Genomic DNA, 26,905 nt, shown 5'->3' on the forward strand with positions numbered 1-26,905 from the left:
CTGTGCATTTGAATGGGAACATACCCACTGTTAATTTTTTACTAAATCGGGACTCTAATGATGTGAGAATTACATATTTTTTTTAGATTAAACAAGATCAAAAATGCCAAAACATGCAAATGTCACAAACAGATTCTCTTCAACAGTCCATGTTTTTGTTTTATAATAAAAATATGGGCCTACTTGATGTTTAATTCTAAGATTTTGCCATTTAAGTCACACACTGAAGGAAAGTGCAGCTCCACATTAGGCCTGATTTATCCGATACAATACAAAAGGCCTACAGCAGTGGAGACTGAGGAAAAAAGTCCGAGACAAAAATATTGCTATCATTTGCTTTCATATATACAGTATACATACATTTGTTATACAGTACATGAGTCGTTTTACATGAAAAACATTACAGAAGAAGCCTGGTGATACCTGTTGATATTCAACTCTCCTCTTTATAAATACATGATTTTGAAAAAAAAAAAAAACACCTTTGAGTTTAACAAGTAAAATAAATGGAGATCACTAATCTTTAGTCCACCGCTTGTTTTCCAGACTGCATCATCTACTGGGACATGTTAGTCAGAGCACAGAAGTAATCTCTCTCTAAAGTGATGTGTGTAAAGGCAGATGGAACGGATAAAGTCACATTTACAATTTATTATACGAAAAACCCAAATAAGTTAGTGCGGATGTAGAGATATAAGCAGAAGTACTGAGCATGATAACACCTTAGCCAAGTCAACCCTTGTCCATTATATCTGTTAACAATCTATTGTAACTATTTAGTATTTAATATAGCTATTAGAGATATTCATGAGTGGGATATAAAGAATGGATTTCTGCCCAGTATGTCCTCAAATGCATTGTACTGTGTCTACAAACACGATCAAGTTCTTAACACTGCATCTTTCTCTTTCGATGACGTTGCAAAGCCAAACAGGTGGTGGGATGAACACAGTTCAAATCTAAAGGTACATTAAGCAGCTATCTCACTTATGTGTCGTCCCAGCCATTTCTTTTTTAGGTTTTTACTCCATGACACACAGGATTACTCCATAGCTTCACTGCCATTTAAAACAAACAAACAAAAAAGTCTCTTTATTCAGTTTATACGCTTAAACTGGCTGCTTGAATGAGCAGCGGAGGTACGTCTTATACTGCTGCACCATCCAAAAACATCAATCTCTTGTGACCTTCAACTGACGTTTCCATCCCAGGTGGTGTTCGCACAACTTGTCCATCAGTTGCTTTCAGTAGGTTTCAGCCAATAGCGGCTACTAAACGTAGTCACGTAGAAGTAGAAGGAGAGAGGAGTCCCTCCTACTGGATGGCCAAAGGACGTACAGGCTTGTGTGCCACTGCTGGACGGCTGTGATGCACCGTTTGCAGCATTGATTTTTAGTCACTGCCTCTGCCTAACTGGCATCCACAACCTGTATGGGTTTGTGTGTGTGTGTGTGTGTATGCGTGTGCATTTGTGTGTGTGTGCATGTGCGTGTGCTTTCCTCACTTGATACTGAGTGTGTGGGCATTTCCATGTGCAGTCGTCTAATGCGTATGTATGTGTGACAGATAATAGACAGTTTGTGTCTGTCCGAGCATGTTTTTCCACTCCTACAGTAAATCATGGTCCATGTGAGCACATTTACTCTTAGTTTCTGCTTTTTGAAGACCAGCGGGGAGCGCTCTCTCTCAAACAGTGACGGGGCAGACGATGATTTTGTCCTCCAGCATGACGCTGACGACGAGAAAGACGAAGTACAGCACGAACATGAAAAAGCCCAGGATCTTGCTCATTCTCCACTTGCAAGCGGCGATGGACATGATGACGAAGAGCAGCATGAGGAAGAGGAGGACGATGGCGCAGAACAGGCCGTTGCTGCTCACCTCTACGGGCTTGAAGTCGTTGATGATGTTATAGAGGAGCCAGGGGAACGGCAGGCTGGAGGAGGCAGAGGAGAGTTAGTTAAGGCAGGGTTTCTCTGAGCTTGAGAGATGAAGGGCGCACATGCTCATCTAAAAATGGTGACGACACTGTGCACTATTGTGTTGCGCGCTGCACTCACCCCACAGTAATATCAAAGATGTTGGACCCCACGGAGCTGGACACGGCCATGTCACCGAGGCCTTTTCGTGCCACAATCACGCTGGTGATCAGGTCAGGGATTGAAGTGCCAGCTGCTAATATGGTCAGACCCATGATTTCCTCTGTGACCCAGAAAGTTTCTCCAACCTGAAAGGAGGAAGCAGGTGTTTAATGCTGCGGCTGCACTGCTTAAAAAATAACATTTTCACCATTCATAACGTTCTTGTTATCGCTGGTCACGTCACAAACGGAGTATACAATTAAAAGGTCAATCATATCAATTGACCTCAACATCATTTGAGGTTATAATGAGTAGAATGGCTGAGAGATGGTGTTAGCAGGGCTCCTACGTGTTGATCTACTTAAAAGCATTTTTGTTGCATCTAAAAGTAAGGAAATCTAATTAAATGCGCCCTTACATTCACTTTAAGCAAAATATGTTCTCTTTTTTTAAATCTAATATTTTTATTCTCACCTACAACAGAGACACACACAGTCATTAAGTGGATCAGAATTTCAAGGTCTCCAGAAATATTCCTTTTATGCTCCACTGTGTTTGGTACACTTTAAAAGGTATGAGACTAGCACTATGACAGAGACGACAATGACTCATCATCACACGCCCTGATTTATATTCTGCTGTAGCTTCACACAACACTTTTGCACAAAGCACTCTGCACCCATGGGAGCTAAGAAAGCAGGCGTGCCTCCTCAGTGACCTTGCACACATGACCTCCTGCTCCCAGGCCTGTCTTTGCATTTGCTCCATTAAAATAGAAAACTACAGGTTGATCTGGCTGTGGATCAAGGGAGATTAGTTGGGATTAGCTGCTTTGGTCACACATTCAACACCCTGACTTCTGCACTTGCATAAGAAAGGCCTCAAAAATAGAACAGAAAAGACAACAGAGTCTATGTCTATGAAAAGTGTGTGTTTGTGTGTGTGTGAAGTACCTGGTGAGCCCACCACACCATCAGGTAGGAGAAGAAAGCAATCCAACAAATGGCGCCAATGAAAGTGATGGGGAAGAACTTTGTTGAGGTCTGGAAAAAAAAACACATAATTTAGTTCATCATCCACTGAAGGAGAAACAACAGCTCGATCACATGATCAATCTCTGGTCCAGGCTCAGGTAAGGACCTGATATATCTGATACATCACTTAAGGGCAATGTCAACGTATAATTCAGTACTTAAAATGAAACAAAAAACAAGATTGGAACCTGCTATTACTCCTCACATTATTTAGCAGACCATGTTACTGATGAATAAAAGTACAGATGATTGTAAAAACAGTAACACAGTATGTATTTGTGTCCTGTATATGTTAACTGGTTTTGAGTGTGTGTGTGTGTGTGTGTGTGTGGTCACCTCTCTCCTGACGTCGGGCAGTGTGAGCCACAGTGGGAGGACGATGGGCAGGATGAGGAGGTAGGTGATCTGTTTCCTGATGGTGTCAGGCCAGGCCAGGCTCAGAGGCTGGTCTTCATCCTCCTCCTCCTCACCACCCTGAGGAGAAGTTCATTGCTGTACATCAACTGTACGTATTTAGGCACTTTCCATTTTGGGGATGTTACATATACTCAGTCAGGCGCTAAAAAACACGTTTACCAAAACAACTTTAACATGTGAACCTGGAGGAATGTTGAAGCATAAAAGCCATACCTCGTCCCCTCCTGCAACACCATTCATGGGTGGTGTGACTTCCACAGCAACATTTGTACTGTTGGGGATGTTTTTATCAGCTTGAGCAAAGAAAGAGAGGAGAAAGAGTTAAAACAGACTTAAAAGGACTTGTTCAAATGGACAGTATTAATTTGAAATGAAATGCTGGTGTAATGACATGGAGAGAAGAGCTGAAACTTAGTACAATTTGCTTGTCTTGGAGGTTGTGTGTGGGAGAGGGCTCCTATGTTGAGAAACAAAATATGCTTGTTAATTTTCTGAACTCATCCTTACAAGTGCAACAGAGTATTATCGCTTATTTTTGACTGTAAACTGTCTCATACCAAGCTAAAAGTGAGGAAGTTAAAGGTATACTATGAAGGAATTTCCTAAAAAAAACAATGTATGTACTCAAACAATAGTAATCTCATCATCACTTATGACCCAGCAGAAGCGTATTTATCTGCAAATCCCCCTACTTGTATTTTCCTATTTTCTCCTTATTTTGCTTTGGTCAGGACTTTTCTGCGTTCTAACCTGCAGTGGTTAGGGCAGTGGGTGTGTGGCCCCCTGCCAATAACGTGCAGCCAATATCACACAGGTGAGGTTGGGACTTTACAAAAAGGTAGCGACCAGGTGCCAGACCATAAGCAGCACCTATCCGAGAGGAAGCTAGGACAAAACAAGAGTGAATCTGAAGGAGTGGATGAAGATGAAGAGCGACGAGGGTTAGCCCCATTAGGTTGCTAACGCATCAGCTTTTCCACTGCAACAAATGCAGTGTTCTTACAGTAGAAGCTTGCAGCGTACATATAAAGTGTGCGCTTGTGGTGACGCTGAGCTGGGAGGAGGGGCCAAGTTTAGATGTGTTTACAAACAGTAACCGACAATTCCTACAAAGTATACCTTTAAGTGATACCTGCAGCTTTGAAAGCTTCTGTGGGTAATAACTGACAACACAGTCTTCTTATTATCTGTCCATCATCATTCATTTTTCATTTACTAATTGTTGATGACTTTATGCATTGTTTTCCCCAGTCACCTATCAATAGCCTCATTTCTAATTGACTAATTATTTGATAATTGATTTGATGCTTGATTAATCTGTGGACCTATGAATGGCACAAACGGACTCCCATAGTTTCACACGTCACTGTTACTCACCTACACCGTTGGCATTGGCAGCCTCTTCTTTACACTTCTGCTTGGCCATTTTGTGGAGGATTGACGCCTTCTCTTTGAAACGTCCTGAAACAAAGGAAGCTCAGTCAGTCCAGCACAGACTCTTTAAAATGTGTCATGAATGAATGTGCTGTGGGATGCAATATGTTTTCTCGCTGTGCTGAAACTAAGTGTGACTATAAGAAAGAGGTAAGGAAATACTAAGAAGTAGAAAGTGGTTGGATGAATGAATATATTCACTTTCATCTACAATAATTCAACTTGTTACCTTAGCCAAACACAATTATGTCCATAAAATAGCATTTCTAAACATAAACCTGATCTTAAACATGCTTAACTTTCTTAAACCATTACCCATGACAAGAAACACATGGCCTTATTCTATGTGGAGCGATGTAATGCTCATTATTATCATCATTGTTACCATTACTGAACACATCTCATTTTAGAGATCCTGCTGCATTTAGTGCATGTGTGTGTTTTGTGTATTATTATCATGTTTTGCCTTCATCACTGAGGGGGTCCAGGGTGTGGATCATGAGCTGGAAGATGCTGTTTCTCATCAGTGAATTGTGTAGAGAGGCACAGCTGCCTTCCCTCTGCAGTCTGGGTTTGGCCTATAAAGATACCAACACAAATACCAAACGATTTACAAAAATCATTCATCATTTTGATTCTTTGTGAAACTCTTAAAATACTGCCAAATAAGATGGGTGGAAAAAAACAACCTGAAGAGCAGTTATTTAAATTCAAACCACCAACGGTTAACTGTTATTTAGTGGACACATCTCATGTCATATCTCCACAGTGTGAATATAAATAAACAAACTCACCATCAGCTTGTTCTCATCATCTCCAGGTACATTTACCTTGATGGAAAAACAGAGAGAGAAAACGTCACATATATATACAGTACAGGTTTCCTCATCTACACAGGTATACAAAGGGTGTGGACACAGTAGCACAAACACATGGACTTTATGCAATCCAATACATGAGGCCTGCAGTACATACTATATCATTTCATAATGTGCAGCATGTGTTCAGAGTATGTGGTGATGTTGGATTGGATTGCATTACTACAGTGGAGGGGTGGGAAGGGGATGAGTAAAAGAACTGACCGTAATTAAAGTTGAGCACAGCTCATTAAACCCCAGTGATCTAAGAAATGTTGAGCTAATGTTCACACTGAAAATGTCTTCAACCTCTCGCATCCTGTTTACTCACCAATGAACAATGGAAACACACAGGGACTCCTACAGCAATGATGCAGATTTCATTTGATTGGAACCAAGAACTGCAACCAAATGCTTGATCATTTGAGCATCATGTTTTCATATTAGAGTGGTAAACACAGGTAGGAAAGATGGCATGAGCCCCCACTGAACCCACGAAATTAAAATGAAAATGGAAAATCTTGTTATGAAATCCTGTTTTAGGAAGAACAGCCTCAGACTTTACAGAGAATTTGCTTAATAGCACCCTATATAACACAAACACTGTCCCTTCATTTTTGCCACTGTGTGTGTGTGTGTGTGTGTGTGTGTGTGTGTGTGTGTGTGTGTGTGACATCACTGTGCCCTCTGTCTTTCCACCTCCTTACAGTGAACCAATGCCGGAGGTTTTGGGTCTTGTTCCAACATGAAGACTATAGGGGAGGACTCACGCTAACCCCTGCCATTTCTTCAGAGGACATATACAGCACAGCTGTGACAACACATAGAGAAGCATGCTTGCACACACACATGCACGCACGCATGCACGCTCACACACACAAATACACACACTGGCTTGGACAAATAGAGATTGGTGGTGGTTGATGTCAGCAGCGGGGAGGGTTTGGTGTGTGGGAATCAGGGATTTGGAGATGGGAACATAAGGTCTTTGTGGGTCGATATTATTTTGTCTAATGTAACTGATCTCTGTAGCTTTGCAATAGAGGTGCCTTACGTCACACTACGATGTTCTGCCATGGGAAAATTTCTCATAATGCCGCAAAGACAGGCTCAAGAAAGAACCACAACTGCACGGAAGTCGTCATTGAAAGTGTCAATGGCATGAAGTAGATGCTCCATGAAAGCTGAACAAGAACAAAGCAAAGAAGTTTGGCACCTCCAGTTAATCTAAAACCAACAGGTCTTTATTAGAAGTTATTCATGTTTTCTGATTTGGTTAGAAAATAAGTAAAAAATTATAGTTGGGTCAGTTAAGAAATCTTAGGAGTTAGAACACAATACAATCAAAAAATCTGTCACTTTTGATTTAACCAATGCAGTTTCACAGATATTAAAGGGTTGAAGAAGATGCTTTTGCACTCTTGTAATCAAGAAACGACATTACATCACCAATTAAAATGCAAACAGTAAAACAATATTTTCTTTGTCTACTGCTCAAGAGCTGTCCTCATCCCTCCCAACGTACTGTTCAACACAGGTTTGAAGGTATGAACTTTGCATTTATTTTATACTCACTTCCAGCAAACAGGCTAAATAATGCTGTCAAGAGAGTGACCGATGTTGTATTAATTACAAAATGAGATAAATTTACTCATCCTCATACCTAAACGACCAAATAAGTTGATTGCCATCAACTCTCAAAACAATATACCTGACCATTTGAGGGTACCAGTGATGAGTAAACGGGGCCTTTGTTGTCACATGGTTAGTGTTACTTTTAAAAACATTTTACTTTGGTCTCTCTTTGAAATGAAAAATTTGAAATATGGAACATTTTCTTCCATACATAAATTAAATTGAACATTAGCCTTAGTAGGCAGCTACAACTACACTATTTTAATTGAGGTAAATTCTCCACGTGCCTCATCTTTTTCCTCAAAAACTGCTAAACTAAACAGAGTTAGCTCACAAAAGCAATTACACCACACACCCGAAGTGACCACCACCCTTTTTCTTTTTATACGCCTCCTAATTCAAATTATAGAGTATGAATGTCCCACAACGACAGCTTTAGACAATCACCAACAGCAAGCCGAGTGGTGGAGAGTTTTGTTGTTGACACGTTTTCATGATGGAGGCCCCAGAGTTTGAGCAGATAATCCCTTTAGCTTGCATCTGATGAGACACCTGCTGCCGTCATGACAGCGAGGCTAAAGCTAAGCTAAAGCTTTTCTTTTTGTCTTTAAAAGGTAATGTATCACTCCTGTGGACTTGCTACACGTTTGTGCAATAAAGAATAGTTAGAATAAATATTACCTCAGACCCCCTGACTGCAGTTAAGGTGGTGCTCAGGATTTCCATTCATGTTTAGGTTTAGCTACTGTAACGTTCATCTACGTGGACTGAACATACAGCTAAAACACAGGATATCACCTCTGAAATGTGTCCATCTGAATCTGAAGCTGATTGCTTCTCACTTTAAATGGAGGTATTTAATGCTGCTGTATTTTTTAATATAGTTATTTCTGTGCATTAATTAATTGTACAGTAATGAACAGAAATATACTTTGAGTATAAAGTTAAAAAGCAATGAAAAAGAAGAAGGTGTGGACACCTGTCTGTACCATCCATGGAATTGGCGAGCAGCGTGCCCTCTGCTCTAATAGCAGAGGCCAGCTTGGCATAAGTCCATGATGGTTAGTGCTCACATGGCTCCTGGAGACAGCTGCTTGATGACAACAGACATTTATAACTTGCTGCAGAGTCTGCTTATTTTACTTTGGCTCACTTAAAGTAACACGATCGTCTGTCTGAGAAACACCTTCAACCTCCTGGATGTTTGAAACCCTTTAAAACTCCTTACAAAACTCAACAATCAAGGTACAAACAGCTCTCATCTCCACTCTGATGAATGAATCACCAGTGACTAATGGCTACAAGTCTGACTTCAGTTAATTCCAGTCAGTGTTTAGCAAACCAGCAATTCCTCTTCATGCCTAACCATTTTTATTTTTAATTACAGCAGGCTGTAAAAAAAAAAAAATGTATAAAGTTTAACTAACCTGTAACTGCTACGTTAGCCAGACCTGAATTAAGCAGCTACAGAACAAAATAATCAATCAGTGACATTTACTCTTACAAAACAACAGATGACACTATTTTATGAGGCCTTGTTAAGAATGCTAGGTCATTTAATGTCTATTTGGATAGATATAATTACATATTTACAAATTAGATAATCTACAATATTTGACGCAGTTCTTGATAATTAAGAAGCTCAGCTCCAGCTAATGAAGAAAAAATATTTGTGCATGTCTTAAGTTATTTTTGTGAAACAGCCATTCAGACTTTTGACAGATGTAAATTATGAAGCACAACTTTAATTGTATGTACACTGAAACTTTCTCTGAGGGGTAAACTTGTGTGATTCATCTAAACTATTATGAATAGGCATCAGATCGTGACTTGTTCAAGCTATATCAGAGAGCTGTTTGAGAGCCAAAGATGATTTGGAGAAGAAGAAGAAGAAGAAGAAGAAGAAGAAGAAGAAGAAGAAGAAGAAGAAGAAGAAGAAGAAGAAGGCAGCTTCACTGAATGATTACTGTCACTTCTCACTAAGCTGCTGTTCCAGTTCAGTGGTCTCATCCGTTGAGGCGGGAAGCTACAGACACTGGAATCCTCCCAAATCCTAAAATCCTAAAGATTTTAGAACTTTGCCTTCTTTCCAATTATCACCATCACTGTCATCAGTGCAGCACCATCAGACCTCTCTCTCTCTTTCTCTCTCTCCAGTGTCCACCTGACTGTTGGAGCTGTAGGACTTAGCCAGGATTAATCGGCAGAGATCACCACTTTTAGACTGGTGATTTTCAAGGCTGCGTGTGAAGTCCTGCAGCAACCTTCATAGGTCACCACACTCTCAAACAATTTTGCTCTCATCTGTCTGCAAATACCAGCTATCATATTATAATCATAATAACTCTTACTTACAGCTACACAAGCGAGCAGTTGGAAGTTGTTACTTAGTGCAGTAAGTAAGAAATAAGCATCTTGCTCGACAGAACACCTCAACAGTCACAGATACATTTCTTTCGCTGAACAGCAGTTGCATTTTGAGCATGATCACACTGATCTGAAGCTCCAGAGTCAGACCTGCTGTGGAACTGAAGCAAACAGCTGCAAGTGTAATCAGTTAAGCTTTGTGCTTACCCCAGAACAGGGAGTATGGACAAAAGTGTTGCAATTGTCACATAAAAGAAGTTTCATCAGCTGTAATTTATTTAGGTTGATACATAAAAATGGCAGCTGTATCTGCACTCTGGGTCAGGAATATTAAAATACTTAACCTACAGGCAACAATAGGCCTAAAATTAGTAACGTTTGACGAGTCGTAGCTTTGGACAAATAAATCAGTTTAACAGTTTATGAGGTTACAGATGCAGACCTGCTGCATTGTTATCCAGGTCTGACATTAATGATTGCAAGGAGAATTTTAACATTTCATTAGAGCTCTGCAGAGATGAAGTGACAGTGTGCTGGACTGTATGTTTGCTGTCGTCACTGCAGGTAAGCAGTTGATAAGGGGATCAAAGAGGATTGTTGTCTTTAGTGCCAGCAAGCAAACCAGCAGATCCTCTCTCACTCTCTTTCTACATAGATGCTGCAGGCCCTGTATAAACTGTGCAAAAACACCTGACACATGCACTGAAGTATGCACAAAATCAAAACCACACCATGCTATGAGCACTGCTGCAGGCCGAGGAAGGAGCGTTCAGCCATTTCTTTCTGTGATCTGCTGATTCTTGCTCCCCCAGGGAGCATCTGACTATTATTAGCGGTTCTAATGGGATCAGAGAGCATTAACCCGGGGGATTATTTAGCTGCTACCGACACATGAGGGCAAGGCAGTTCGACATTAAGTGCCAGGCAGACAGAAAGAGAAAAGCTGTTCTTGGGTTGAGGTGAGACAGCCTGAAGAACAGCTGATTCCCAGAAGGGCACAAATGTCAAATAGAGCTTCTGCAACAACAGAGGTTGATGAGTGCCAAAATGTGCTGTAAGTACAGATTTAGGATAATAAGATCATGAAATATACAAAACAGTTGGGGGCTGGGGGAAAAGCTCACTGTTAGTGCCAGGAACTGATTCATGAATGGACTACAGTGAAATAAAAAATGTTTAATACAGTTTTGATCTGCCAAAGATAATGAAAGAAACTACTACTCGTAAATTAGCTGTTAGCTTTTTATATAAGTGATTGCTACACAGAAGAAATAGCCCATAACACTATAAAAACCCTAAATAATTTCCTGTTTACAATTAGCATTTAAGGGGAGGAGCTTTAAAGCAGATAAGACCATACTGAAAGCCTGCGATCATGAGCTCACCTGTTGCCTAAAACGTGAGAGCTTCTACTGGCCTGAATCACTTCCATACAAATAGCTGCCTCTTTCTAAGAAGTGTTTTCAACAGTTATCGTATCTTAACAGTTTGTCCTGTACATGTTTTGGAGCACAGGACATCACTTTATTGGCCTATAAGAAAATGCACATAATCTGGAAGTAATGTTTCCAGAAAAACAAAAGCCGTGCACACCATGTGCGGCAGTGCACTGTATACGCCCCTGAAGAACTGGTGATGGGTGATGTCAGTCTAGGCTACGGGCAAGCTGCTCTAAAATCAGCCTACTGTAGTTTAAGTATTTGTCACCTGGGCGCCATATGAGATTACAACATCAGAGAGCAACAGATCTGACTCCAACTGCACACAAAGACAGAACAAAAGACGGAGAGACAAAATGAAAAACAGAATAGCTCCTTTGTCTGTGTTATTTATAAAGCAGCAAGCTGCACAATAAGCACTCAAAAATAATCTCAAAATTGATCTTTCCCATCATCTTCTCCCCGATGACATGAAGTGATTGGCTTAGTGGTTGCTAAGTGATTGGTATTGTGAGTGTGCTGTCGTTAGGTCAACATCCTGTGAGCAGGAGTCACGCTGTGCGAGAGACATTCAGAAAACAAAAACAAAAAAAAACCTGTGTAGCTTTCTGAATGATAAAATGAAACCTCAACCCAGATCCTAAGGTGTTTTCAACTCTCACAATTCTGCCTCATGTCTCACATGTTCCAAACATTGTGACCAGGTGTACAAAGGTTTATGAGATCAGTGTGTAATCCATGTTAGGATGAAGAGATGCTTGGAAATTATGGTCTCAAATCGAGGGCAAACAGTCCTCCAGAGTCAAGAGACCTCTTTAATTCAATGTCAGGACAAAGACGAGTGCGTGGTGATGAAGTTGAAGAGATGCTACAAGGATTTGTGGATGAATTTTGGTGTTTTTTTCTTCTGCTTTCAGTTTTTGACTAATTTTATCATGCAGAATGCTCTCAGAAGTCCATCTCATAAATGTTTAGGATATAAAGGGTGTATTTTAATTTCTTTTTAAGATTATCATCATGGCATTTGAAGTCGTTGTGAAGAGAAAGCAATCAAAAGTCTAATCTAATAAACAAATATTTAAACATATATTTCGACATGGTTGAAACTTGGACTAAAAAAAAACTCACAAAGGACTTTGAGATAATGAATGCCTAGTATAGCATTTAAAAAAATAAAACTGTGATATTTTAGAATCATGCATTGTTTTTCCAATGCTCTGTTCCCATATAGGAAAACTTTCTAAAATTTAAATTCTAATTTCTAAACTGACTGATGAAAAGGAAATCAGCATTTTGATTCAAAGTCAAATAGATTTTTTATATTTTCAGGTTTGAGTAGTTCTGAGAACTAATAGTGCTTATATGAGTCTTTGGCAAGTGTTCATTTGTATCAAATGTTGAGTGTGACAGTATATAGACACGGCCCCTGAACTGACATGAACAGCAACTAAATGACATTACATAATTATTGTCTTAAGAATTCTTTAACTTTTGTATTTCAACATAAAATGTCTTTGCATTTGAATCCTGTTGAAGTGGGGTCATTTTAGAGACCAGCTACGTTACATCAGTCCTATTCTGAGAGCCTTGCAGGATTCTGGTCTGGACTTGGTTACTAAAAGTAGTGACTGAACACAAGGCTTGTTCTAGACTTAGTCAGCACCAAGAGGCTGTGGTCTGGCTCTGCGTCTGTCACTGTCAGAGCTGCACAGGTGGCAGGTTAAGACAAATCTCTATATCCTTCCAGAGGGGAATTCAGGAGGGTTTGGCCACCTGACAGCATGCTGTCTGTTCAACACTCTGTTTTAACACCCTATCAGCTTCCTGAATAAACACCCTTTCAGATTCCCAGAGCAACAGCGTTCCTGTTCTCAGGTTCAGCAGCCATTACAGATTTGCTTTGCGGTCTTATTCATGGTCAGATTTCAGTTAAGAGATAAGACACACTGACAAAAAAAAAAACAAAACAGTCATGTCTCCTCTGAGAAATGTCCCCATCCAAATCAGAAACTCATGTCAAGAATCACAGATGTTCACTTTTGGCACTTTCATATTCTGAAACTTGGTTATTTTCAACTTTTAAGAAACTTTCACTTCATTTTTTTCCTCTCTGGTGACCTAAAAGTCACACGAATAGCTCGAAACTTCTTGATGGTTGTTCCTGATGGGGATCCTTCAATGGACAGATGGGTCAATCAGTGAATGAGAACACTGGGGTAAATGTATGGGTGGATGAACATTAGGATCAGCTGTTGTATCAGAGCTGGGGTGAAGCTGTTGAGCATAAAGTGGCAAAAGGAGGGTGGGTATATAAAAAATGGAATAGGAGAAGTTGGATGGATGAATGGATGGATTTATGGAATGAGTGATGGATGGATGGATGGATGGATGGATGGATGGATGATGGATGGATGGATGATGGATGGATGGATGGATGGATGGATGGATGGATGGATGGATGGATGAACTGACTGACAGACAGGTGTGTTGATGGATGAACAAATGGATGCATGGATTGTCAGATTGATGGATGGATAAACAAATGACAGACAGATGGATGGATGGATTAATTGATGGATGGACAAATGGATGGATGGACAGGGTGATGCTCACCTTTGGTGCAGTCTCCAGCTCGTCCACCTGGTTGCTGCCCAGCAAGCTCTTGATGAGAAGTTCTACTTTGGCATTGAACTTCATAAATGTCACGTAGCAGGTGTAGCACATCAGCAGGCCGATACTTTCCCCCAACGTGATTTGATTATCCAGAAAGAAATAGATTAGCATGAGCAAGCCAATGATATAGAATGAGACGTCTCTGAACAGAGGCCACCAGGTGAGGTTCAGCACCTCTTTGGAGAACAGGGCACACATCCCAATCACAAACAGGATGTTGAAGACGGCGGAGCCCACAATGGTACCGATTCCCACGTTACTGTGGGAGACGAAGACTCCTATGACAGACGTAAAGAGCTCCGGGGCTGAGCCACCTGCTGCCATGAAGGTGGCCCCTGCTACATCATCAGAGATCTCCAGCTTCTCTGTGATGACAGTGAGCGCAGGAACAAAGAACTCATCGCAGACGATGGCTAAGGCTATGAACATGTACAACATGCCAAACATATGAAGCACCACATAGCCCTGACGTCTCTCCTCCACACTGAAGTAGTCTGTTGGATAGTCCCCGTGATTCATCTCTAGTTCAGATGATGGCATGGGTGCAGGTGATTTCCGTGGCGCAGCTGAGAAGTTGTGATGCTGCAGAAGAGTTCTTTGGGGCACTGTTGCCTCTGCTGAGCCCTCGACAGGCGATTCAAGCTCTTTGGCCACCATTGAGACCAGCGACAAGGCACTCCATGAACAGAATGTGCAGACCGCCACCAGGCTGAAGATGAAGCCCGCAATCCGTCCGGATCGCAGCTTTCTTTTGACGCCCTGGTAGTGGTGCCTGAAGCAGCTGCTGGGAGGGCCCAGAAGAGGTGTAGAGCTGGAGGAAACCATCATGTCTTGACTCCTTATGGGTAGCATGAACTCCATGGTGTTTGGCGCAGGTTGTCAGGCAGAATGGAAGTGTCTGGAATCCCCCCCAAAGCTGAGTTGGTTTTGCTGGTGGGTACAAGGGTGGGGGTCTGACAGGCCGCAACGGTTTACCGATTTGTTTGCATGCTGCTCCCCGGTCTAAACACAACAGATGCCCTCCAGTCTGATACCAGGATCCGGCCCATTCAAAGGCTTCCTCATATTACTCACTGCAAGTCAAAAAACAGTGATTTTTTTAATGCAAGGGACCATAGTTATGTTGATGAATATAATGTAGTAGTAGTATGAGGAGGAGAAGAGGGAAATACTGTACTTTTTACACCAAAAAATGTATCGATCTACTTTCTTACTTTAGAGATAAAGGTTTTCTACTGAGCTGATGTGAACTATTAGGTCTATATCTGGGTCTGCTCCTGACAGATTCATGAATTTGACTGTAAATTCATGCAGGTAATTTTATAAGGCTCAGATGAAAAATAATTGCTGGACAGGTTAGTCTCTCTAAACTGTTTTGAAGTTGATGACTTAAAAAAAAAAGTCCTATCTGCAAATGCAGTCAGCGTTTGTGTGACTTGGCACAATTACTCATATGTTTATGTAAACATACAAAATCTAATGGAAACTCTGAATTATTTGGATCTGAAATGCTTTAATTTTATTGCAGCTGGAATTACAGTATGTGCTAAATATCTCTAGTCAGTTGATAGCAATATAAATAGCAACAATTCTGGTAATGTGCTTTGGCCTTTTTGACATTGTGCTGAGAACCTGCAGTGAGATCTCTCCTTTAAGTGAAGCTTGGACATTAGTGAAAGCTCATTAGGAAGCTATTTAATCCCTGAGAAGATATACTTAGATTAGCCTCAGGCCCTGCACACTGATGCCACTGCACAAAGTCAAAAAGTAAGACAACAACAAAATAATTGGTGAATATGAGGAACAAATAAGACTGAATGGTCTGGAGCTTCATGAACATAAGTGCTACTCAGCAATGAAACAACTACACTGGGACAAACTGCAAGGTTGAATCTTCATCTCACAAGTCTGAAGTAATGCCCAGCCAATCTGCTATGAAACGCCAATTTATTATTGTAAAACATTGCCGTTTTCAAAAACAACTTTTAACTGTGAAAGTAGCATTTCAGACTCTGGCTGGACAGTATTAGGACATGAGAGATGCACTACAGCTATGAATTCACAATTAGATTTTTCTTCTCATACCACACGAGGAAATCTTCCACGCAGCAGGAAGGACTCCAGTCGGCAGTCAGGTCCTGAGTCTCGGAATGAATATTCCACTAAATTGAATGCAAAGGGAGAAAAGTCCAAAGGGCTGAAGGTCCCTGCAGTAAATCCTCAGTGCGACTTTCCTCCCTCAGGCGAGGTGGACCTCCAAGACACCAGGTCAGAAGCAGAGGACTAAGGACTCCTCCCTCCCTCGCAAAGTTCCTCCCCCCTTTGATACTGCCTCCCTCCTTCCCTGCTTAAGTACATCTTCCCTTCTACCTTTCCCCTCCTTGTCTTCTCTCTCTCCATGTTCAAGAATGAGGATCAGTGCTGTCTATCACTATCTGTCTTCTTTCCTCGCTCCACCCCCCACCAACCTGCCCCCCAGTGCCATGCATTTCTTCCCATCCCCTTACCCAAGGAGCTTACTGCAGGATGGGACTAAAGCCTGTTGCGCTATTAGATCATAGTGCTGCTCTCAAAGCCCTTGAAAACTAAACTACATGCTGTGCAATGTAATGCACTGCGGCAGCTTTACAACTCTTTAATTAAAGTGTCAAACAGTTTGCAGTGAAACAGGCGTGAGACTTATTTTTTAAAATGAAACTTATAATAATAATTTTCCACAGATTTTCTTACAACTACAAGCATTTTTGAACTTTTGACCAGAAAGTTTTTCCTCAGTATATATCATAACTTCTCTCCAATTGTTGACATCGCTGTGCAGGTTTCTTTAAGAAAAATGCATGAGAGAATGTAATTTGCTCTACATGGCACTACTTGGAAGACAACAATAAAGCCTACTGGCACACGCTAATATAAAGTGGACAGAGGACAAAGACTTGCAGAAAATAGCAAATATGTAAATAGCAAATACGACATTAACTGTCTCTCCTTTTATCAAAGGAATCAAATGAATAGTGTACAAATATATGAAAAAATCTTATATTTGAAATGTAATTTTAATTGAGCAGTATGTATGTGTGTGCAATGCATTTGCACACTTCAAGTAAGGTCAGGCTTTACACATGAGAGCTGTAAGCTTAAGTAGCCACCTGAGGGTGAGTTCAAATGTAACCTATCCTGTTATGTAGCGCATCCCTAACATAGCACCACCTTTGCAGGTGCAGTGTGTGCATGTGTCTGTGTGTGTGTGTGTGTGTGTGTGTGTGTGTGTGTGTGAGAGAGAGACAAGTGTAGTCTTATGAAACTCAAAACCAGTAAAATGAGTAAATAAATAATCTCACAGCCTAGTGCAGATTAGAATAGAAAAGAGAAAAATTAGGCCTCAATACCAGAAAAATATTAAAAGATGGAGTAAAAATGGAGATGAAGAGTGATGCCAAAAAAACAAAAAACAAAAACATGATTTCATCCAACCAGACCTGTAAATTGTTTCTCACCTATTACTGTTTTGATCCAATTAAACAGGAGCATACTTAATGGAGTGGACTGCAAACTTTTCCTTGCAAGCAAAATGTTGCTTTTGATGGCTTACAATCAGTCTGTTCCTTCAACCAGTCAAGCCCATTTAAAAGCTCCATTATCCTCTGGGAACAGGAAAACTGCTTTTTCAAAATTACTGCACAGAGGATAATGAACTTTTTTTCTGGCAGTATTGCCAGGTGGTCTCAGGACTCTCTGGGACCATCTTACATACAGGAAGCAAGAGAAAATGAAAAAAGATTTGATAAAAGGTGCTGTGTCCTCTGTATATGTAGTACAGCCTACATATTTACACACTAAAGCAATGAGGCAATGCCACAACCTGAGGTGACACTTGGTTTGGGGCAGAGACATTTGACCTCAGTAAGGATTCGGTATTCTGTGTTCTGAAAAGGCTAAAGTTCTTACATAACCAACCCAGCACTCCTCACCCTCCTCCCAGGTAGGCTGAAGTACATCGCCTGCAGAACTTGAAATAAAAATAAGTCACTTGGCATGCAGAAGAAACTTCACCAGACCTTTGGAAGCTATTCTACATTTAGTTTCCGAATCTCTTCTCTTACAAAATATAACTAAGACCTGGTAGGGGCCAACAACTGAGATAACTGCAGTCACAGTAAAAACATGTAGCCTAATCACAACTGAATGCAAACATTAGCCCAACATTGTCCAAGAGAGTTATAAATGAAAACCTTGACATTGCATCAGAAAGTAATTTGCACCATCCATTAAATCACTAGATATGTATTTTTTTACATCAAGGTGAAAAGTTGCCCACGTGTAAAGTCATTTTCATTAATAGGCCAGGCAGTGAATAGTCACAGAGACAGATTCATGTTCTTCTGTGAAGCTGGGATCAGCAGCAGCAGCTTATAGGATAAAGCCTGCACCTGAAATAGCTGCTCAGTTATAAATGAGTTAGAGAGAGACCCTCTATCTGTTAGCAGGGGCAAACCAAGTTAACCGGTGAGATAGAATAGAACAAAATAATTTACCTGCTCAAGGAAACTGACGGTCTACTAACCAACATTAATTGGTTTAACCATTACCATACCAGAAAGGCTTCGACTGTTACACATTTGCCTATTCACCTCTGTTGCTGTCGCAGTGTTTTGGCATGGAAGCATGTGTCACACGCCAGAAGTGTGACAGTTGGCAACCCTGGGGTTTGTAGCGATAATGGTGGCAGATTTATGTGAAATGATGGTGTGTTCCCTCAAATCACAAAGCAAACTTGTTCAGCACAATCACATACAGAGTCAATGCAAAGATGTGAATTTGCGTCTGTTTGCACCAGGCAGCGTGAATTATGCAACACGAATACGCAAAATTAGGGTAATTTGCGCAAGTTGAAAAAACTTGAGCGAAAACAAAAACTTGAGTGAAAACTATCGCTGGGCTTTGCAGAGAGTTGTTTTGTGGGGGCTGATCCTTCAAACTGCCTACAAACCAGCAACCAGTTTCTGTATGCATCACATCTGCACTGCCCACATTCAGCCCTGCAGGCAACGGTCATTTACCTAAATATGCACATATAACAGTGCCCTCAGAGACGCTTACTCAGGGCCTTATGTACGGTAACCATGAAATCCCTGCTTTCCATCTCATTTCCATATCCATGATTTGTTGACACATAAAGCAATCGTAGTCTTTGATGCCAACCACAGACTGTTATTGTTGACAGCGCTAAGGCAGCTGAATTAACACAGCCTAGCTTAAGTTAAAAGTATAGACTACATACCTCTGATACATCCAGTCTTGCGCCTAAAGCCCTCCTGTTTATGTCCCGACAACTCTTAAGAAAACAGTTATATATTATACAGTTTAATGTGTGTCACTGTGTAGAAAAAAGCGTGAACTCACTGTAAGGCTTAACAACATTTCTCAAATAAAAATGCAGTGTCGCTCTTGTATTGCAGTGTAGAGCTAATTAGCTTGGCTTGTTTGGCTACTTAACTTAGCTTACTTGCATAAAGTATAACAGAGGATTGGTGTTTCTTCACGACATTATGCCTTCTTCACAGTTACAACGTTTTACTTTTAACATTACAAAAGAAAAGGTTTTAAGAATGAAATATAACCAATGAGGAATATCTTTGCTAGCAAGTTTTGGCTGAGTTTAGTGGCATGTAACACAGTTAGCTAATGATATGCTAACTCTGGCCTTAGAACTAAGCTAGTTACATGCTAACATTCACGGCTTGTAGTAGAGCAGGCAAACATATTGTTTAGTCCATTCGTAATGTTGTTTGTTCTTGTGCTTTTACTTTTGAAAAGGCAAATGGCAAAGAAAGATCCCACCCTCTAACCTATTTTAATGCCAAGTATTGCTCTGACAACAGCCCCACATCACTTCAACATGTGGAGATATCAAAAGGCCTGACAGTGACAGGCCTGCCGCTCCAAGTTACAGATGCCAAGCTGTGACTGAACATTCAATTGTAATGCATGTTTTCTTATTCTTAAATCGGGCAGCATCATCTTTTTGAGTAAGGAGCACTTCTCTGCAGTAAACAAAGATGCAGGTGTCTAGCTAGCAGACAAAGGTGTCTAGTTTTACAGGGGTAAGCTCCAGCGGTAGCTCCACCTAGAGCCTTTCCCTGCATCCTGCACAGTCACTTCGACCCAATGATTCTGGTAGACAGTGACAGCCCAAACCTCCACCTACAGCCTCATCCAGTGGTGTGCACCCCTGCTCCACCCACACATTCTGCCAGATAGCTTCACCCCAAGCTTCTACCCACAGCCTAACTCAGCAACCTGCATCACTGCATCACCTGAAGATTCTGCCAGACAGCTGTAGCTCCACCTACAGCTTCTCCCTGCATCCTGCACGGCCACTTCCACCTCATCATTCTGGCAGACAGCCACAGGACAAACCTCCACCTACAGCCTCGTCCAGCAACCTGCACCTTCGTCTCTGGTTGATGAAGATCTATGAGAACAACACCCTTCATGTGGGCAAATATTCCCCTCATCTCCTCAATGCCAGAAGCTGCCTCCATGCTCTGTCATGATTCACAAATATCACATGCCCGCAAGCCCCAGAAAACTATTAAGGAAATGACTGAACTTGAGAATCAACAAGCTTCCTGGGAGTTTCTGAATGAATTAATCCTTTCGTCGCAGTTTCACCACCAGACTCTTCCCAATCAGATTCCCTATCCAACTAACACTTAAAAAGACTGGTAGAGAGCTTGATCTATTACCTGGAGGTGTACTCATCCTAAAAGCCTTTGCATTGTTGCACAATAAAATCCATCAATCTTTGCAATCATCAGATCCGTCTTTTGCGTCCATGATAATTAGAATAATATACTAATAAACATACCTTAATACTTGAGGTAAAAATAAATGTAACAGTAAACTACTAAACCATTAAGTATGCAGACATACATTTTAACATGGGATGAGTTTCTTTCTTTCTAATGTTGAATTTAGATTTTGGTGTTAGACCTCATGAAACAGCCAAACTATCAAGTGCTCTGTTAAATGGCCACATGGTGGTGCTATATACATACAAATCCAAATCACTGGTTCATTTGTTCATGGCATAACTTTCCACCAAATGTCACTGAGCTCTGTTTAGGACCAAGCTAGTTAGCCAGACATGCTAACATTTGCAGCTTACAGTAAAGCAGGCAAACATATTGTTTAATCTACTCCTCATATGTTTTATTCTTGTGTTTTTAGTTTTGTCAGACAACAAAGAAAGCCTCCACCTTCTAAACTATCGAAATGCCAAGTATTTCTCTTACAACGGACCCATGCACATCGCCTCAACATGTGGAGATATCTAAAGGCCTGACAGTGACAGGCCTGCTGCGCCCTGCAAAGCTATGATTGATCTGCCAATTCTAAAGCATGACTTCTTACTCTCAAGTCTATCTATATCTAGGTCTTTGAGTAATGAGCACTTTACTGTACCAAACAAAGAACTTTGTGTCTAGCTAGCAGACAAAGGCCTCTCGTTTCACACAATTAAACTGGTGCTTTTGTGATCTGTGTTCTTTGCACTAGTCCACATGGCTGATGCTGATGTGAGTGTTATGAATATTACAGCTAGACTGGAAGACAAACTTTCCGTTATATGTTGAGCCTCGAAGCAGGACGCACAGACACAGAAATAAATAAAACGAACTAATGAGAGAAAATTAATAAACTGTAATAAAATGTTGAGTGGAACATATACATGTTACACTTTGATGTGAAAAATTAAAACTAAGGCAAAGTTGGATAAAATCACAAAATAGCCTACTGCTAATAGAGAAAATGTTATTTTAAGAAAATTGTAATGCATAAACACTGTATTATGTTGAAGTTAGTTATTTGTTATTTTTATGCACACAGAATCGGAATTGGGTACGTGAGCCTGCTGAATGAAATGACATGCACAGCTGACACACAGACACTGCTGTTGTTTTGACACAGTGCGCCCAACTGCAGCTCAGTGCAGAAGAATTGCACATTTCCTCTTATGAACCACAGCTGACACATTTTATATTTTAAGATGTGGGAGCCAATGTTTCTCCTCAGACATTGTTTATTTTATATTTTTGCTCATTGGGCTGTTAGTCGTTTTTTCCTATGCAAGTTCACTGAGTGTAATGTTTAAACCGGAGTCTAATTATGTATGTGCACATATACTTGACCAATACAGCCAATTCTGATTCAGATTAGCAAATGTTAAATGCATTTTCAGGCTCTGATGGTGATCACATCCTTGTAAAATTGTCGGATTTGGTTTAAAACCTTGTTGTATCTACATGCACCCAACGCTCTGTGTGTGAGATGGTATGAACATAATCCGTGTAACATCAACACCTGCAATAACAATCACGTTCCTTCAGCTGCAGATGGTGTTTATACCAAATCAGCTGGAGATTCAATCCACACCAGAACAGATTATGAAAGTTTTAGGAGTTTCTATGGTGTAAAAGGATTTATAGTGAGAATATTTTCAATGAAGATTGAAAATGACAGCATTACTGCCTGTATAGAGCATTTCATAGCCACTCAGATCATCTGATCCATCAAAACTTCAGTTTTAGATCTACTGCATGTTCAGATACAATGTACAGTATGTACTGCAGTACACTATAATATACTATAACACTACTATACAGACGATATTAACAATATATAGAGAACCTGCCATTACATTAGGAGTACTTCTGTGCTTCACGCTTAACACCAGATAAACACCAAAGTTTTGTTGCAAAGAGATGGAAAGCATCAAAGATTTGGGCAGTATTTTATTTGGAGGCTTGATCTTCTCAAAACATCTTTGATTTCAGTCAGAGTCTTAGCAGATATTCACATGTTAACATCTAGAAAAGTGTGTTGTCATCCTTCATCCTGACCTCACACATAGAGGATGATGTTGGTGCCAGAGCAATGACAGGAGGAGTCTGGTTCTTGAAAAAATCAATGGCAATTGTGAGAGTGGGCATTAGCAAAAAGAAGGAAAAATGCATACACTGGGCTTTACAAATCTGGTGTAGACAGCATTTGAACATTTCTTCAAGTTTTATGCCTCTGGCTCCAGTAGTTTTATTTTGCTTCTCCAAAAGAAGCAGCACAAATACAAACCCCGCCTGATACCACAAACTTACATTACTGGAAACACTCTGGCACCAGTTCACAATCTTGACAAGCAGAAGAGTTCACTGACTATTTGGCAAACAGGCTCTGTGATCTCCCAGTCGTGTGATGAGATGAGCAGTAGCAGCTTTGTGTGTTCAGTATTATTTTAATCTCCACAGTGCATGCTAAAACTAAAGTGCAAAGTATGTTTAGTTGACAGTAACAACTGGCTTTTGTGCCACCTCAGAAAGCACTGCACAAACAGTGACCACAGAGCTCAGAGTGCTACTGAGCCTCTTGTAAGATAATGGTGGGTTTTTTCAAGAGTCTATTTGCCAAAAAGTTACTGTGTTGTGTTAAGGCAACTTTTAATGCTTTGGCAAAGAAAGACTAACGGGGTGAATGAGTTATTTGAGCAAAGGAGTCATCTGTTTGAAAAGATGTGATATATTCAAACTATCAGATTAATTCACTGTCCAATTATGACTTCCGTGTCAGAAATGCCAGTAGCACCAAGCAAAATAACAAAGACACTCCTTTGTGTGTCACATCAAGCTCCCTCTGAATTATCCCCAGAGGAATCCATTGACTCGCCTCTGAAATTAATCTTTTTTTTTTTTTTTTTTTTTACCCATTTCAAGACTCTCTGCCATCCTCAGCACTTGGCCTTCTTGCCATAGCTGTCCACCACCTCTGGCGTGATGCTCTCGTCCTCCTCCACATCCTCCGTTACCGTCTTCCCGACCAGCTGGAAGATGTCCTCAGCCACGACGCCCATGGGCTCAGCCACCTTTACCGTCAACATGTCCAGAGTCAGGACAGTTCCTTTGGGGACGTTGACTTTGGCCACCACCGACTTCCCCAGCTGGATTAGAAAAAAAGAAGTGTTTGAAAGAAAATTATTGTTCTCATAGCACAAAGTTGATTTAAAAAATACAAAAAGTAATAGCTCAAGTGTTTTCTTCAAAGTCCTGTCTTTCTAAAATGTGAAAATATCACTTCAACACATTAGGAGCACTATCTGCTTTGTATTTCTGTGTACTGTCTTGTGGAGAAGAGGACATATCACCTTGTCGTGGCATGGCTTCTCACAGGGCAACATCTGCTTCATGCCGCTCCCCAGCGCCCTCTCCACCAGTCGGATGGAGCGAACAAGCTCGGCTAGCTCAGAGGGCACCAGCGAGGCGGCGTGGTCACTTCCTTTCCATGTCTTGTCCAAGGTTACATGACGCTCGATGACCTTTGCCCCCAGAGATACGGCCGCGACCGAAATACTGATCCCAGACTCATGGCCGGAATACCCTATGGGAATATCTGGAAATTCCTTCTGGTATTCCTATAGTTGACAAGCAGGCAAGTGTTTCTCTTAATTTTGGTGAATAGGCTTATTTGCTATCAGAGGTTACTAAAATTGAACTAAAGTTAGCTTAGCATTAAGAGACTGGAGACAGGGAGAAACTGCTAGACCGACTCTGTCCAAAGGTAACAAACTCTGCCTACCAGCACCTCTAAAGCTCACTAATAAACATGCTATATCTAGTTTGTTTAATCTATACAAAAACTGACATTTACATACTGACAGTGTTTTATACATACACACATGCAGAGTATGTCAGCTGACTCTCAAAGGCAGTGAATAACCATATCACCCAAAAAATCTAACTATTGCTTTCATGGATATAATGTTGTAGGATAGACTCAAATTCAGAAAACATAAGCAATGTGATTTTTTTCACCGTTATCACTCGGAGGTTGACATCCTCAGCTTCCAGAGGGTAGGCGCTGGTGCACTGCAGGATGGCAAAGTTCTGGTTGTGCTCCTTCACTGTTTTGTAGACCCGACGCATCGTCTCCATGGACTGCATCCCGCTGGAGACCACCATGGGCCGTCCTGACACGGACAACGGGACAACAGCCTGATAAACATCATGTCTAATATGGGCAGAGGGCAGAATGAAACACACCCTGTGGCTCATCACGACCAGACAGAGCGGACTGAGTGACACATGAGATGCTTGGCTTGTTAGCTCGTCTACATTTGTGGAGCGCAACAGTCAAAATGTATATGTAACACTGTGCAGATATTACTGTGTACAGTTTTTACAAATTATAAAATGCACTAATGGCTACATCTGATGGCTCAATCTCATGCGTGACACACCTTCCTAGATATGACAATTCCCTCTCACCTTTCTTGGCAGTCTTCTCCAGATAGGGGAAGTTGTTGGTGTCTCCAGAGCCCACTTTGAAGAAAGGCACATTGAGCTCATGCAGGAACTCCACTGCCATCTAAAGACAGAAGAAGTTAATGTTAAAGTCAAACCGGACTCAAACGTGATATAATCTTCGTCAAAAGTCTGTTTTACCTCATCCATCCCTGAGGCCGTGAAGAAGATGCCGACCTCCTCGGCATATTTCTGCAGCTCCCTGTACTCCTCGTGGCTGAACTCCAGATGGCGCTTGTGTTCACCATAGGTTTTCCCCCAGGAGTGTTTAGAAGTGTATGGGCGCTCCAAGGCTCGCTTGTTAAATTTATGCTCTAATTCACTCTTCTGGAATTTGGCACAATCAGCACCACAGTCCTGTGGAGGCAGATATAAGTGAGGGATGGAAGAGAAGAGAAGCTTGGTAAACATACTGAACAGCAATAATTTATTTAAGATTGCTATAATGTGACAGAAAGCGACTGATATATAACTGTAAATAAACAGCAAGTTTCCTGGAGAGGTGTATTTGGTACTAAATAGAGGGACAGTATTCAATTACTAGATTTCTAATCAATTATTTTAATGTAATTTAAGCTGTTTCTTGTGTAACAGTGTGTTTTTCAACAGTTCAGCGGAATATGCTAAAGTTTGATTTCTGAGAAAGCATGCCAATGAATATTATGGGAGAATGAAGTAAAATCAGCAGTTCTACACAACTAAACTCAAATATCTCACAAGATATTCTGCTCATAGAAATACACACATATCTTGTGTAGTCTCAGGCTGCAGCATACTGCAGCTTTGTATGATCAAACATGGATTTACATCAGCAGCCACAGGCAACACTACCAAGGGCTAAGGTGAAAATCAGAAAGATTTGCTCACTTATACAAAAAAAGGCAGGAAAAACTGGCATACCGTAGCCTGGTATGTCTACTATGTCCCAGGCATGAATATGCAAGCCAAACCCCATTCACAAATCCAGACATTTAACATTCTATAACATGACTAAACATTTCTCTATCATATATCATTTGGGACCACTCGTATATCGCGCATTAGCACATTGCAATCTAAATTCTTAAATCAAAATTAGAGCGACAAACGCCCAGCTTTCAAGCTTAATAATATTCAAAGTAATGACTCAGATGAGGGCGGTGAGGCGAGAACATTAAATTGGTACATTTTCTTATCGAGTTCTGAGTACGTTTGTTCCTGTGTGGTCCTTGCTGTCAGAGAGAAAAGAAAAGTCGCTTATGCACGTTCAGAATGAACCGATACGTGTCAATTTTATTACCTTTGCCATTTTGATCATTTTCTTGGCAATCTCAATGTCTCCCTGGTGGTTTTGTCCAATTTCAGCTATGATGAAGCACGGATGGTTGCCTCCGATCATTCTGCCGGGACACAGCTCAAACTTTAAAGGCATTTTGATCACAGCAAAAGAGATTTTTAGCTGAGAACTGGACGAAAGTATAACGGTGAGCTGTGCCTCGGAAAAGCCGGAACAGTTAATGTGCTGTACATACAGGATGTGCAACGACTTCCGCTTTTGTCGTTCAACGTAAAACCCGGATTTCCTTTAAAAATAAAAGCATAAACTTCTGCGTATGTTTGACATTCAGGTGAAGAAGTGAA

At 40.9% G+C, this 26,905-nt stretch overlaps 2 protein-coding genes across 2 annotated transcripts; both read right to left on the reverse strand.

Annotated features, from left to right (window-relative positions):
• Positions 1–1,686: 1,686 nt before the first annotated feature.
• On the reverse strand, positions 1,687–14,789 carry slc24a2 (solute carrier family 24 member 2). Its single transcript, XM_041933623.1, has 9 exons — positions 13,878–14,789; positions 5,761–5,796; positions 5,433–5,544; positions 4,910–4,993; positions 3,746–3,825; positions 3,452–3,589; positions 3,035–3,124; positions 2,061–2,227; positions 1,687–1,936 (listed from the first exon to the last, which is right to left on the reverse strand). The coding sequence occupies exons 1-9, from the start codon at positions 14,787–14,789 to the stop codon at positions 1,687–1,689; spliced, it is 1,869 nt and encodes a 622-aa protein (XP_041789557.1).
• A 7,925-nt stretch (positions 14,790–22,714) lies between these two features.
• Positions 22,715–26,770, reverse strand: nansa (N-acetylneuraminic acid synthase a). The gene is made up of 6 exons (XM_041933503.1): positions 26,565–26,770; positions 25,427–25,642; positions 25,250–25,349; positions 24,797–24,951; positions 24,130–24,396; positions 22,715–23,925 (listed from the first exon to the last, which is right to left on the reverse strand). Exons 1-6 carry the CDS (start codon positions 26,694–26,696, stop codon positions 23,716–23,718), a joined length of 1,080 nt encoding a protein of 359 aa, XP_041789437.1. The 5' UTR covers positions 26,697–26,770; the 3' UTR covers positions 22,715–23,715.
• Between the last annotated feature and the right edge of the window lie 135 nt (positions 26,771–26,905).

The sequence above is a fragment of the Chelmon rostratus genome, chromosome 3 (genome assembly GCF_017976325.1).
Source record: "Chelmon rostratus isolate fCheRos1 chromosome 3, fCheRos1.pri, whole genome shotgun sequence".
Lineage (NCBI taxonomy): Eukaryota > Metazoa > Chordata > Actinopteri > Chaetodontiformes > Chaetodontidae > Chelmon > Chelmon rostratus.

Coding starts and splice junctions, on each gene's coding strand:
- slc24a2 (XM_041933623.1), bottom strand. CDS start 14,789: ATGCTACCCATAAGGAGTCAAGACATGATGGTTTCCTCCAGCTCTACA. Junction 5,545..5,760: donor ATGATGAGAACAAGCTGATG/GTGAGTTTGTTT, acceptor GTATCTTTATAG/GCCAAACCCAGACTGCAGAG. Junction 3,826..4,909: donor TGCCAATGCCAACGGTGTAG/GTGAGTAACAGT, acceptor TCTTTGCTCAAG/CTGATAAAAACATCCCCAAC.
- nansa (XM_041933503.1), bottom strand. CDS start 26,696: ATGCCTTTAAAGTTTGAGCTGTGTCCCGGCAGAATGATCGGAGGCAAC. Junction 25,643..26,564: donor AAATGATCAAAATGGCAAAG/GTAATAAAATTG, acceptor CTGCCTCCACAG/GACTGTGGTGCTGATTGTGC. Junction 24,397..24,796: donor TCAACCTCCGAGTGATAACG/GTGAAAAAAATC, acceptor TGTCAACTATAG/GAATACCAGAAGGAATTTCC.